We start from the raw sequence: 14,310 nt of genomic DNA on the forward strand, positions 1-14,310 counted from the left end.
TTGAGAGGCTCCCGTCTCCCGAGGACCCGCTAACCTGCACAGGTCCCCTGAGCCGGCCTCGGCGCTGCGGGTCAGCAGCTCAGAGCGGGCCTCCGTGTGAGCAGCATTTTCAGGACTTATAGGTCAACACATTCACCAAGGAAGGGGCTGGTGATGGAACTAATTATTTTTCTAGTGAATGTGATGGTTAAATTAAAGAAAGTAATACGCTTCTAATCTCAGCAACTATTCCATCAATTGAATATGCCATCCATTAATATACAACAGTTTTTGGAAAAAATTCTCAGAAGAAATATAAAGTCATTGGAATTTGTGATGATTTCTGTGTCTTAGTAAAGTTAACCTAGAGGGGGAATTATAACCTGCTCTCACTGAGGGAGAGGTAGAAACCTGAAAGGTTTAACAGGGAATGAGAAATTAATATATTTTAAATAATGTAAACATGAGAAATTAGCAGTGGTTTTATAAATAAAGAGTTTACTGGATTTGTAAATTCTGTTATGTTTTGTATAGCAGTTTGACATGGTTATGAATTCCAAAAATAGATATTGGATTATGTTTGTAATCTGTTCTGTACCTGGGTGTAATTAGATTATGATTAGGGCTTTGATTGGGCCACATCGTTAGGGCATGGGTGGGGACTCACAGATAAAAGGCATGGCAAGGACACAGTGGGGGTTCTTAATGTTGGAGTTTGATGCTGAAGTCTTAAAGCTGGAGCCGCAGAGAAAGAGACAGAGCCAGTTGCCTGGTAGTCCACAGCTGGTCTTGTGGAGAGAGGCAAAGCCTAGGGAGCCTCATAGTCTACAGCTGACCTTGTGGAGGAAACAGGAGCTGAGCCCAGAGGAACCCGGGTAGCCTGAACCCGCGCAGACGCCGGCAGCCACCTTGCTCCAACACGTGGGAACAGACTTTGGTGAGGAAGTAACTTAACACTTTATGGCCTGGGAACTGTAAGCTTTTACCCCAAATAAACACCCTTTATAAAAACCAATTTCTGGTATTTAGCATCAGCATGCCTTTGGCTGACTAATATGTTTCGTTCCTTTTTTTTTTTTTTAGTTAGAGATGTTAGGGATTTACAGAAAAATCATGCTCAGTGCATGATTCCCATGCAATACCCCGCCACCACCTCCTTGCCTTGGTGTGGAACATTTGTTATAACTGATGAGACTTGACCCAACGTGGGGAGTGTCCTGGAGAATGACCCATGTGTACTGGAGAAGAATGCGTAGCCTTCTCTTTTGGGGTGCAGTGTTCTGTGTATGTCTGTTAGATCTAGTTCATTTACCAAAAACCCAGGTTCTCTGTTTTCCTTATGAATCTTCCATCTAGGTGTTCTGTTGATGAGAGTGGTGTACTGAAGTCCCCAACTATTATTTTAGAGGTGTTTCTTTCTCCCTTCAGTTTTGCCAGTGTGTTCCTCATGTTTTTTGGGGCACTGTGGTTAAGTGCATACTTATTTATGATTATTTCTTTTATAGACTGTCCTTTTTATTAATTGATAATGTCCTTTGTCTCTTATAACAGCTTTTGAGTTAAAGTCTAATTTGTCTGATATTAGTATAGCAACCCCAGCTCTTTTTTGATTACTATTTGCATGGGATATCTTTTTCCACCCTTTTACTTTCCACCTCGTTGTGTCTTTGTGTCTAAGGTGAGTCTCTTGCAAATAAGATATAGTTGGATCATGCTTTTTTAATCCATTCTGCCAGTCTGTGTCTTTTGATTGGGTCATTTAATCCATTAACATTCAGTGTTATTACTATAAAGGCAGTACTTACTTCGGCCATTTTGACCTTTGGTTTTTATTTTTTAAAGACTTATTTATTTTTATTTCTTTCCCTCTGCCCCTGCCTCTGCCCCCGCCCCCGCAGTTGTCTGTTCTCTATTTGTTGCATATTCTTCTTTGTCTGCTTCTGTTGTTGTCAGAGGCACAGGAATCTGTGTTTCTTTTTATTGCGTCATCTTGTTGTGTGGCACCATTCCTGGGCAGGCTGCACTTTCTTTCGCGCTGGGCGGCTCTCCTTACGGGGCGCATTCCTTGCACGTCGGGCTCCCCTACATGGGGACACCCCTGCATGGCGGGGCACTCCTTGCGCTCATTAGCACTGTGTGTGGGCCAGCTCCACACGGGTCAAGGAGGCCCGAGGTTTGAACCACGGACCTCCCATGTAGTAGGCAGATGCCCTAACCACTGGGCCAAGTCCGCTTTCCTGGTTTTTATATGTGATCTTTTTTTGTGTGTGTCTCTTTTCCTTTATGGTGACCTCCTTTTCTGTATAATCTTTTCTGATGTATCAGACTGATCCCTTTCTCATTTCTGTTTCTGTATATTTTTTAACTACTTTCCTTGTGGTTACCCTGGAGTTTATATTGTACAACCTACATCTATAACCTACTAATATGAAAAAATACCAATTTAGCTTCAATAGTATATCTATGCTCTGTATCTTCATTTCTTCATTCTACTCCAAGTTACTTTCTCCTTTTTCTTTCAACTGCATAACTCCCTGTTGTAGGGTAAGTTTAGTGAGTCTTGCAGTGCTCACAGTTTCTGCTCATCTCTGAATATTTTAAACTTTCCCTCATTTTTGAAGGACAGTTGTCCTGGATAAAAAATTTTTTTTTTTTTTTAAAAAGATTTATTTATTTATTTAATTTCCCCGCCTCCCCTGGTTGTCTGTTCTTGGTGTCTATTTGCTGCGTCTTGTTTCTTTGTCCGCTTCTGTTGTCGTCAGCGGCACGGGAAGTGTGGGCGGCGCCATTCCTGGGCAGGCTGCTCTTTCTTTTCACGCTGGGCGGCTTTCCTCATGGGCGCACTCCTTGTGCGTGGGGCTCCCCCACGCGGGGGACACCCTTGCGTGGCACAGCACTCCTTGCGCGCATCAGCACTGCGCATGGCCAGCTCCACACGGGTCAAGGAGGCCCGGGGTTTGAACCGCGGACCTCCTATATGGTAGACGGACGCCCTAACCACTGGGCCAAAGTCCGTTTTCCCGATAAAAAAGTTTTGACTGGCAGTTTTTCTCTTTCAGTACCTTAAATATATCATGCTACTGTCTTCTCACCTCCATGGTTTGGTTTCTGATTAGAAATTGGCACTTAGTCTTATTGAAGATCCCTTGTATGACTTTTCTCTTGCTGTTTTCAGAATTTCTATCTTTGGCATTTGACGTTCTGATTAGTGCGTGTCTCAGGTCTATTAGGATTTATTCTGTTTGGCATACATTGCACTTCTTGAACGTGTATATTTATGTCTTTCCTAAGAGCTGGGAAAGTTTTAGCCATATTTCCTCACATATTCTTTCTGTCCCTTTTCCCTTCTGTTCTCTTTCTGGGACACCTATGATGCGTGTTTGTGTGCTTCATGCGTCACTCAAGTCCCTGAGACCTTGCCCAATTCTAGTCTTTTCTCTATCTGTTCTTCTGACTGATTTTGATTACCCTGTCTTCTAGTTTGCTGATTTTTTCTTCTGTCTCTTCAAATCTGCTGTTATATGCTTCTAGTGTATTTTTAATGTCTACTATTATGCTTTTCATCCCCATAATCTGTTACATTTCTTTTTATACTTTCAAATTCTTTTTTGCTCACACAGTGTTCTTTTTTTCAAAGATTTATTTATTTATTTCTCTTCCCTTCCCCCCCCCCCCCCCCCCCCCCGCCTCTGGTCGTCTGTTCTCTGTGTCTATTTGCTGCGTCTTCTTTGTCCGCTTCTGTTGTTGTCAGTGGCATGGGAATCTGTGTTTCTTTTTGTTGCGTCATCTTGTTGTGTCAGCTCTCCGTGTGTGCGGCACCATTCCTGGGCAGGCTGCACTTTCTTTAGCGCTGGGTGGCTTTTCTTACGGGGCGCACCCCTTGCGTGTGGGGCTCCCCTATGCAGGGGACACCCCTGCGTGGGGTGGCACTCCTTGCGCTCATTAGCACTGTGCATGGGCCAGCTGCACATGGGTCAAGGAGGCCTGGGGTTTGAACCGCGGACCTCCCATGTGGTAGACGGATGCCCTAACCACTGGGCTAAGTCCGCCACCCACAGTGTTTTATTAATATCCTTTATCTCTTTTAGCATATTTCCTTCATCTCCCTGAATTGATTTAGGAGATTTGTTTGAACTCCTTTGATTAGTTATTCCAAATTCTGTCTCCTCTGAACTTTAATCTGTTCCCTTGACTGATCCATATCTTCCTGTTGGTTAGTATGGTTTGTAATTTTTCTGGATGTCTAGGCATCTGGTTATCTTGATGAGTTAACTCTGAAGGTCAATTTCTCCCTCTTGTCTAAGGTTTTATTGTTAATTGGCTTTGTGTCACGTTTCTTCTTGGAAGCTAAGTCCAACTTATTCTGGACCTTTGGAATAGCCCATGTTTAACTGTTCAGATTGTCTCAGTTCTTCTTCATCTGATTTTTGCCCTGGATATGCAGTACAGTTTTAAGAATGCCCTTTTTATGTAATTGTTTCATCTCTGGGAGAAAGCTTCCTTTCCTCTGTCCCTTCTCTGGGAATCTTGATCTCTTCTGTATGTTTTTGTGTAGAAATTTCTTTCCAGCTCCTCCAATTTGTTTAATTCTCTCCCTCACTCAGTGCCCTATTTTCCTTATAATTTCAGTTCTGAGACCCTCCAGTCTTACAGTAGTTCAGTTTAGCTGCCCCTCCCCCCCCATCTTTTTTCCTCTCTCAGATTTCCTGCCTCTTTTTTTCTCTGTTAGGTTATCCTGTCCTAGGGAGCCAGGTAGGGTTAACCCAGAAAGGTGGATCACCCCTCAAAAGTCTGTTCTGTGTTTAGGGGGTCCCGCCATCGGTAAATGGATTGAGTGAGTGCACCGTTGGCTGTATGGTTCTACCATGGATTTTCTGCCCCCTACCCCGGGGGCATTTTTGCATGCAGCACTCCTCAGTGGCTTGTGTTCTGTCCTGGGCATCTGTGGTCTTTGGTCCCTGTGCCTGGACTCTAAAGTCTGTATCCCAGTGGGAGGGACCAGAGCTGCTGCCTCTGGAGAATTCCCAAGCTTTGGGACCAAGTGAGGAGGAAGAGGATGGGCTGGTCTGGGATGGAAGTTTCCTTGTTGGTATTTTTCTCTTTCTTTGACTCAGCATTTGTGGAGTCCTTCTCTAGTCTCCACTGTCCTCCAGAGCTCTAAGCAAGTGGAATTTGTCCTTATATTCGCTGAATCTCTAGGAGGTTTTCTCAGGGGATGTCTTACATCACCGTGTTGATGACATAACCCCTCATGCTTCATTTCTACCCCCAAAAAGCCTCCTGGGGGAAGCAGATGTGGCTCACGCTGTTGGGCACCCACCTACTACATGGGCGGTCCTGGATTTGGTTCTCAGTGCCTCCTTAAAGAAGACGAGCAGGACGGCAAGCTGATACAACAGGCTGGCGTGGTGAGCTGATGCAACAAGATGACACAACGAGATGATGCAAAAAGGAGACACAATGAGAGACACAACAAGTAGCAGATGTGGAGCTGAGGTGGCTCAAGTGATTAGGTGCCTCCTTCCCACATGGGAGGTCCCGGCACCTCCTAAAAAGATGAGCACACAATGAGCAGACAGCGAGCACAAACAACGAAGGGGTGTGAAGAAATAAATAAATAAAATAAATCTTAAAAAAAAAAAAAGCCTTCACACTATCTTTATAGTACAGCTTGGGGAAAGTCTCAGAGATGGGGTCAGAATGACTTAACAACAGGTAGGAGGGAGCGGACACGGCTCAACTGATAGAGCATCCGCCTACCATATGGAAGGGTCTGAGTTCGAACTTAGGGCCCATGTGGTGAGCTAGCCCATGCACAGTGCTGCTGTGTGCAAGGAGGAGAGCCCTATGCGCAAGGAGGGCGCCCTGCAAGGAAAGCCGCCCTGTGCGAAGAAAGGGCAGCCTGCCCAGGAGTGGTGCTGCGCACATGGAGAGCTGACACAGCAAGATGACACAGTAACAGAGACGCAGCTTCCCAGTGCTGCCTGATAATACAAGCTGACACAGAAGAATGTGCAGCGGGAGTGGGGTGGGGGGCGGTGGGGGGAGAGAGAAATAAATAAAAGATAAACCTTAAAAGAAAAAAGACTTTATTCTTAAAAAAAAAAAACCAGGTAGGAAATATATGTGCCTAAATCCCATGAGATTTGGGGCATAGTTTTTAGCTATGTATCTTTGGTGGGCAATGTTTACTGTCCAGGTTATCTAATGTAACATACTTTTCCCAAAAGGGTGTTGGAGGTCCCCTTTCTGAGACAAGGTATTGTAGGACAAAAAGTCACCTATCCCTTGAGTTTGTGTCATTCATTCACTGTAGACTTCTCTAGGTGCAAAATATATCAATCCTGCGTTGCTGGTATTAACGTGCTTTTGTTTACTTTATTTGAGATGAAATTTTACAGCAAGTGGCCTCTATACCTCCGTATAACCCAACATTTAATGAAATAAGTAAAGCAGCCAAACCAACTTCAGGGAACGTCATGAAATCAAGTAAGTATATGATTTTAAACCATTAAGTGCACAAATTTCTAAAGGCCTGTTTATTGTATTAAATGTACATTTTTAGCATTCTTTAACCTTTTGGGGTAGAACCAAATTGAGATGTAAAAGAATGAAATGTCCAAAACCCTCCGTATTACCTGTCGCCAGCCATGAACGTCTGTGGCTCACGGGTAAACCTCCCTGTCATCATCGTGATGCCTGATGTGCATGAGCCAAGCTGGTTCTCACACTCTCGGCGTTGTTCCGAGGACAAGACCCACCCTCGCCAGCGGGGTAACCATTTCTAGTTACTCAGGCTCTGGCTAGGATAATGACTTCTACCCGACAGCACTTGGCACTTCAATGTGCGTGTGTGCCCTGGTCCCGGCGGGGATCAGGATACCCCAGCCTTCCCACGTCACCCACTCTCGTGGGCACCAGCCTCTGTGAAATGTCGGTGTGGGTAAGCAGAGTAGACTTCTCCCTTTGCACTGCTGCTCAAAGGCCAAAGCAGAGAGGAAGAAGCTCTCTCAGAAGTCCACCTATGCACAAAATCTGCAAGTGAGCTACAACATGCAGTCAATGACAGGAACGAGCTTTCAGGTGGACAATATATGCATTAGAAGGAAAACTTAGTTATCAGGATAAGACTATCAATGAATGAGTTTTATTACTCGCTACCATTGTGAATGCATTTTTAAAAACTGCACTATTAAGATAAAACCTGGAAAAGCAGATGTGGCTCAACCTGTTGGGCACCTGCCTACCATATGGGAGGTCCCAGGTTTGGGTTCTGGTGCCTCCTAAAGATGAGCAGATGCCACAAGCCAGCAGACGCCACAGCCCGAGGGGAGCGTACGTGGCTCAGGTCATTGGGTACTCGCCTCCCACGTGGGAGGTCTGCGATTTGGTTCTCAAACAATGAGCAGACGAGAGAACCATTTGGGGGAGGGGAGATTAAAAAAAAAAGTAAATCTTTAAAAAAAGGATAAAACTTGAAGACTATTTTAACCTGGCACAATAGTGGGGTAGAAAGTTTACAGCTTGCTTCTTCCACCAGCTAAGTGAATGACCTAGAAAATGAGATTGGAAATAAGCTGGTAAACCTGGAGGCGGATGTTCACTTAGAACAGGCACAGGAGCGCCACCTGGTGGGTTTGTCGGGGAAGTGCTAGCTGGTGCCCAGTCCCCCATTGTGGAAATGGCAGTGGTTGCAGAGATGCAGCCCGTACTTACTTGGGAGGAGCTGGCCAGGGGTAGGGCAGACAGAAGAAACCTTGTCCTCCAGAAGATGGGGTTAGAAGTCAAAGTTGGTCCGGAGGTTCCCTGAGGGCGTAGCCTGAATGCTGGCCTCAGGTTTGGTCCTCTTAGCAGCAGCAGCTGTTCTCCCACCGCCGTCTGCAAGGACATGAATAGCCAGTGTACTTCTTTTTTTTTTCTCCCTGCTTGGCTTGCTTTCTTTTCTTGGTGTGTGTGTTTCTTGGTCTGCGGATCCCTGAGGGAGGGGCGTGGGCTCTAGCCTTGGTTTCAGACCTCTTGGGAGCAGCAGCATCTGGCTTTCCACTGGCACCTGCTGAGAAACTTGGAGAGGTATTGCACATTTATGTGGTGGGGGGTGTTTTGTTTGTTAGTATTTTATTACTTTCCAGCTCTCTCTCTTTTTTCTTTTATCCCTCTTTTTCTTGTTCTGACAGACTGAGGAGATGGAGAAATAGATTTCCAGAGTGACCATAATATAATACTCAGAATGTCTGGTGCTCAACAAAAAATTACAAAGCATGCAAGGTGTTTAGTTTGCTACAAGCTGAAGCAATATATAATACCAGAAATGAGTTCGCTTTTATGATGGGGGTGTTAGGTGAAAAGTTTACAGGTAGGAGGCTGTGAAAGTGTCCGAGTCAAGGCATCACCTGAGATGCTTTTCCACAGAGCCGCGGCTGTGGGTGGCCAGGCACGTGGCTGGGCATATGGCAGCGTCTCCTGGTTTCTGCCCTCTGCTCCAGCTGTGGGCAGTCAGGCACTTGACAGCGTTAGTTCCCCTCTCCCCTGTCCCCTGTCCCCTGTCCCCTCTCCCCTCATTGGTTTTGGCCTCTGGCTGCAGTGACTTCTTTGGTTCCTGGGGCCTTCTCTTTCAGCTTCTGGGTTCCTCTCTGTCTCTGCAGCTTTTTTCTGTGTCTGTGGCTTTTTATTCTTTTGTTTATAAAGGATTGAGACCCACCGTGGGTCATGCACTACTGAACTGATCCAATCAAAAGGAAGGTCCCTTAATTGAATCTAATCAAAAGGTCCCATCTACTGTAGGTTTAAATGTATAGGAGTGGGTTATCTTTAAGAACTGCTAATGATATGACAGAGATTTCCTTGAATGCCAGGATCTAACAACAACAAAAAATAAACCAAGGTAAAATCATTTTTCACAGTCTACAGATTGGCTGTGTTGGTTGTTGCTCTCCTAATAATATTAGACTGAGGCAACGGTGCAGGATCCCACCTTTTCTAAGCATGTGTTTATCCTGGGCTTATGCTCATGGCCTCAGGAATTCCTTTTTTGCCCCCTCTTCTCCCTGTGAAATATATTTTACCCCAATCTCACATGCTCTGTTTTATGTCTTAAAGGCTGGGGTCCACAAAAAACCTAAACCAGCACACACACAGACAGATAAGTATGGCCCAAACATAGGAAAAAACTGAAATGACAAACATTATCCTGGAAAAAGCCTACTTAGGGGATTTACTAATTAAAGATCTTACATCAGCTCTCTTAAATAACATCAGTGGACTAAAGGAAACCATGGACAAAGACCCAAGGGAAATCAGGAAAACAGTGTTTACCAAAATGAGAAATGAATAATGAGATAGAAATTATAAAGAGAAATCAGACAGAAATCATGGAGTTGAAAAGTATGATCAACTAGGCTTAGTGGAAACAGAGTTTATGAATGGAGTGATGGAAAAGTTTTGCAGTAGATGGTGGTGATGGTAGCATGACATTGTAAATGTAATTAAAAACACTAAATTATATACCTGAAAGTGGCTAAAATGGGAAGTGTTAATTTGTATATATGTTAACCACAATAAAATAATTTTAAGTACCATAATTGAAATAAAAACATCAAGTAGAGGGAGGGCATTTAGCAGCAGAGTGGAGAGTGCAGAAGAAATGATCAGTGAACATGGAGATAAGATAATTCAAATTATTCCATCTGAGGAACATAAAGTAAGCAGGAAAAAAACCATACAAAACATCACAGGCTTCCCAGAAAGAGGAGGAAAGAGAAAGGGGCAAAAAAAAAAAAAAAAAAAAAAAGTTGAAGAAATAATGACCCCAAACTCCTGAAATCTGATGAAAGATACAAACTTAAAATTCCAGAAGCTCATCAAATTATAAGCAGGATAAACTGGAAGAGATCCACACTGAGGCATATTATAGTTTAATTGTCAAAACCCAAGGACTAAGATTACTGACTATAGCTAGAGAAGTGATGTGCCATATACAAGGATCTCTAATAAAATTAACATCCGATTTGTCATTAGAAATCATGGTGGCCAGAAAGTAGGGGGATGATATAATTAAAGTGCTGAAAGAAAAAATTGTTAACCAAGGATAATTGATTTGGCAAATTATCTTTCAGATATGAAATAGAAATTAAGATATGCCTGGATAAACTAAAATAGAGGGAGTTCATTGTCATTTGAATTGCCTGATAAGAAATGCTAAGGGAGTACTTCATGTTGACTAGAGAGGTCACTAGTTAGTAACTTGTAGATGTATGTAGACCACCAAACTAGGTAACTTATAGGAGAAACATAAATGTTAGTTTTATTGCATTTTGTAATGCTGTATTTTTCTTCTTATATGACTTAAAACTCAAATGCATAAAAAACTTTCATTATTGGTCACATAATGAATGTAGATGTAATTCGTGACAAGAACAATGTACGAGTAGGGATGGAAGAATGTAGGAACACAGTGTATATAAACTACTGAAGAACGTATCAATACAAACTAAATTTTTATATACTTAGGATGCTAAATATAATCTCTATTATAACCATGTGAAAATATCTAAAAAAATCTACATAAAAGGAAATGAGAGGGAAGCGGACTTGGCCCAGTGGATAGGGCGTCCGCCTACCACATGGGAGGTCCACGGTTCAAACCCTGGGCTTCCTTGACCCATGTGGAGCTGGCCCACGCGCAGTGTTGATGTGCATAAGGAGTGCCCTGCCACGCAGGGGTGTCCCCCGCGTAGGGAAGCCCCACGTGCAAGGAGTGTGACCCATAAGGAGAGCCGCCCAGTGCGAAAGAAAGTGCAGCCTGCCCAAGAATGGCGCAGCACACACAGAGAGCTGACACAACAAGATGATGCAACAAAAAGAAACACAGATTCCTGGTGCCGCAGGTAAGGATAGAAGCAGTCACAAAAGAACACACAGCGAATGGACACAGAGAGCAGACAACTGGGCGGGGGGAGAGAAATAAAAATAAATAAATAAAGCTTTAAAAAAAGGAAATGAGAAGTGATTCAAAGGAGCTCATAACAAATGATCATCTACACATGAAGGTAGTAATGGAGGAAAGGAGGCACATTAAAGGCACCATACATACAAAAAACAGTGATCAAAATGCAGAGTATATGTTGCCTTATCAGTAATTATCTTAAAGATCAATGGATTACACTCTCCAATCAAAAGGCAAAGATTTCCAGAATGCATAAAGTAATATGGCCCAACTACATGCACTTCCAAGTGACACATCTTAGTTCCAAAGTAATAAGTAGGTTGAAAATGAAAGGATGGAAAGAATAACTGAGAAGATTCTCACTTCAAGACTTTAAGTCATGCTACTTAGTTACAGTGTGTAAAAACAGCGTGGTACTGGCATAAAGATAGACACATAGACCAATGGAACTGAAATGATGGTTCAGAAACAGACGGTCCCATCTCTGATCAAGTGATTTTTGTCAAGGCTGTTAAACCCACCCAGCTGGGGCAGAACAGTCTATTCAACAAATAGTGCTGGGAAAACTGAGATATCCATAGCCAAAAGAAAGAAAGAGGACCCTCATCTTACATCTTACACAAAAATTAACTCAAAATGGACCAAAGACCTAAATATAAAACAAGAACCACAAAGCTCCTAGAAGAAAATGTAGGGAAATATCTTAAAGACCTGACGGTAAGTGGTAGATTCTTAAACCTTACACTGAAAGCACAAGCAATGAAAGAAAACATCAATTAAAGGACCACCTTAAACTTAAACCTTTTGTGATTCAAAGGACTTTTTCAAGAAGGTGAAAAGGCAGCCCACTCAATGAGAGAAAATATTTGGAAATCATATATTTGATATGAGTTTGATTTCTGTTCTATATAAAGAGATCATATAACTCAACAATAAAAGAGCAAGTAATTCAATTAAAAAATGGGAAAAAGACTTAGACATTTCTCCAAAGAGGAAATACAAACGACTAAAAAGCACATGAAAAATGTTCAATATCATTAGCTATTAGGGAAATGCAAATCAAAGTGACAATGAGATATCATCTCACAATTCATAGAATGGCCTTTATTAAAAAGACAGCAAACAATAAGTGCTAGAGAGGATGTGGAGAAGTAGGAACACTCCTTCACTGTTGGTGGGAATGTGAAATGGAGCAGTCTCTGTGGAAGACAGTTTGGTGGTTCCTCAGGAAGCTAAATATAGAACTGCCATATGATCCAGCAATTTCTCTACTAGGATTATATGCAGAAGAACCAAAAAACTGTGTGAACAGACACCTGTACACTGATATTCATAGCAGCATTATTCACAATTGCCAAAAGATGGAAACAGCCTAAGTGCCAATCATCTGATGAATGGGTAAACAAAATGTGGAATATACATATGATGGAATTCTGTGCTGCAATAGAAGAAATGAAATTAGGACACATTTGATAACGTGGATGAACCTTGAAGGCATTATGTTTCAAGAAATAAGCCAGACACAAAATGACAAATATTGCATGGTCTCACTAATATGAACTAAATACAAAGAATAGATGCGTGGAGTTAAAACCTATAGTGTTAGGAAGTAAGAGGAGGGCTGGAAGGGGTCCTGATGCTTAATGTATGTAGAGATTTTAATTAACTTGACTGTGAAAGTGTGGGAATGAACAGAGTTGGTGGTAACATTACAGTGAGTAGAACTAATACAGCTGGTTTATAAATGAGATTGTGGCTGAAAAGGGTAGTCTGGGGATGTATTATAAATGTCAATTGAGAGAAAGCCAGAGAATCTATGGACTGAATAACATAGTGAACCCAGAGGTAGATGAGAATTGTGGGTAATAGTACAAATACAAGAATGTCTTTCTATGAACTAGAACAAAGGTACATCACCACTGGAAGGTGGTAAGAATGTGGAGAAGCATGGAAAAAATACAATTAGTGTAACCTATGGACTATAGTTAACAGCAATACTGTAATATTCTTGCATTAATGACAAAAATGTACTGTGTTAATAATAGGGGGGTGTGGAAAAAATACACCAAATGTATGTTAGAGGTCATAGTTAGTGGTAATAGCCTATGATATTGGGAAGCGGACTTGGCCCAGTGGTTAGGGCGTCCGTCTACCACATGGGAGGTCCGCGGTTCAAACCCTAGGCCTCCTTGACCCGTGTGGAGTTGGCCTATGTGTGGTGCTGATGCTCACAAGGATGCCACGCAGGGGTGTCCTCGCTTAGGGGAGCCCCATGTGCAAGGAGTGCACCCCTCAAGGAGACCCGCCCAGTGCGAAAGAAAGTGCAGCCTGCCCAAGAATGGCACCGCACACATGGAGAGCTGACACAAGATGACGCAACAAAAAGAAACACAGATTCCTGGTGTCGCTGATAAGGATAGAAGCAGTCACAGAAGAGCACAGTGAATGGACACAGAGAGCAGACAACTTGGGGGGGGAGTGGTGGAAGAGGAGAGAAATAAAAAAAAAATCTTTAAAAAATAGTGTATGATATTATCTCATAATCTGTAACAAATGTTCTACAACAATATAGTATGTTTGTGGAGGGGTGTTGTATGGGAATTCCACATGTGCGCATGATTGTTTTCTAAGTTCACAACTTTTCGAATACAAATATATTAATATATTAATTGAGGCAAATAATAACCAAGAGAGGACTGCGGTGGGCTATACTAATATCTGTCAAAATAGACTAAGTCAAAAACTATACAAGAAGCACACAAAAATATTATATACTCAGAAAATGGTTAATTCAATAAAAAGATTTTTCAGTTATAAACATATGCACCTAACAACACTTTACCCAACAACAGCAAAATACAAATTATTCTCAAGTGCACATGGAACATTCTCTAGGATGGATGAAAATGTAGGGCACAAACAAGTCTCTATAAAATTTTTGAAATCTTATCTGACCACAATGGAATGAAGTTAGAAATCGATAACAAATGGAAAATTAGAAAACATACAAACATGGAAATTGAACCCTACTCTGAAACAATCATTGGGCTAAAGAAGTCACAGGAGAAATTAGAAAATGCTTTCAAATGAATAGAAATGAAAACCCAACATTATATGCCTGGGATGCAGTGAAGGCAATGCACCTTAGGAAATTTATAGGTATGAATCTGATATTAAAAGAGAAGGAAGATCTCAAATCATTAACCTAATTTCCATTCTTGAGGAACTAGAAAAGAAGTATAAACTAAACCCAACGTTAGTAAAGGGAGGAAATAATTGGTGTTCAAGCAGTGAAAAATGAAATAGAGAATTAAAAAATTGAGAGATAGGGAAGTGGACATGGCTCAACTGCTAGAACGTCTGCCTACCATATGGAGGGTCCAGGGTTT

The 14,310-nt window shown here is 42.2% G+C and overlaps 1 protein-coding gene across 1 annotated transcript in view; it reads left to right on the plus strand.

The window, feature by feature from the left end:
- Window positions 1–14,310, plus strand: part of LOC131273902 (uncharacterized) — an 82,054-nt gene that overhangs the window by 11,547 nt on the left and 56,197 nt on the right. The window contains exon 3 of the mRNA XM_071208973.1: window positions 6,367–6,468. Within this exon, the coding sequence (XP_071065074.1) occupies window positions 6,367–6,468 (102 nt within the window). The remainder of the gene's footprint in view (window positions 1–6,366; window positions 6,469–14,310) is intronic.

Source organism: Dasypus novemcinctus, chromosome 17, assembly GCF_030445035.2.
Source record: "Dasypus novemcinctus isolate mDasNov1 chromosome 17, mDasNov1.1.hap2, whole genome shotgun sequence".
NCBI lineage: Eukaryota > Metazoa > Chordata > Mammalia > Cingulata > Dasypodidae > Dasypus > Dasypus novemcinctus.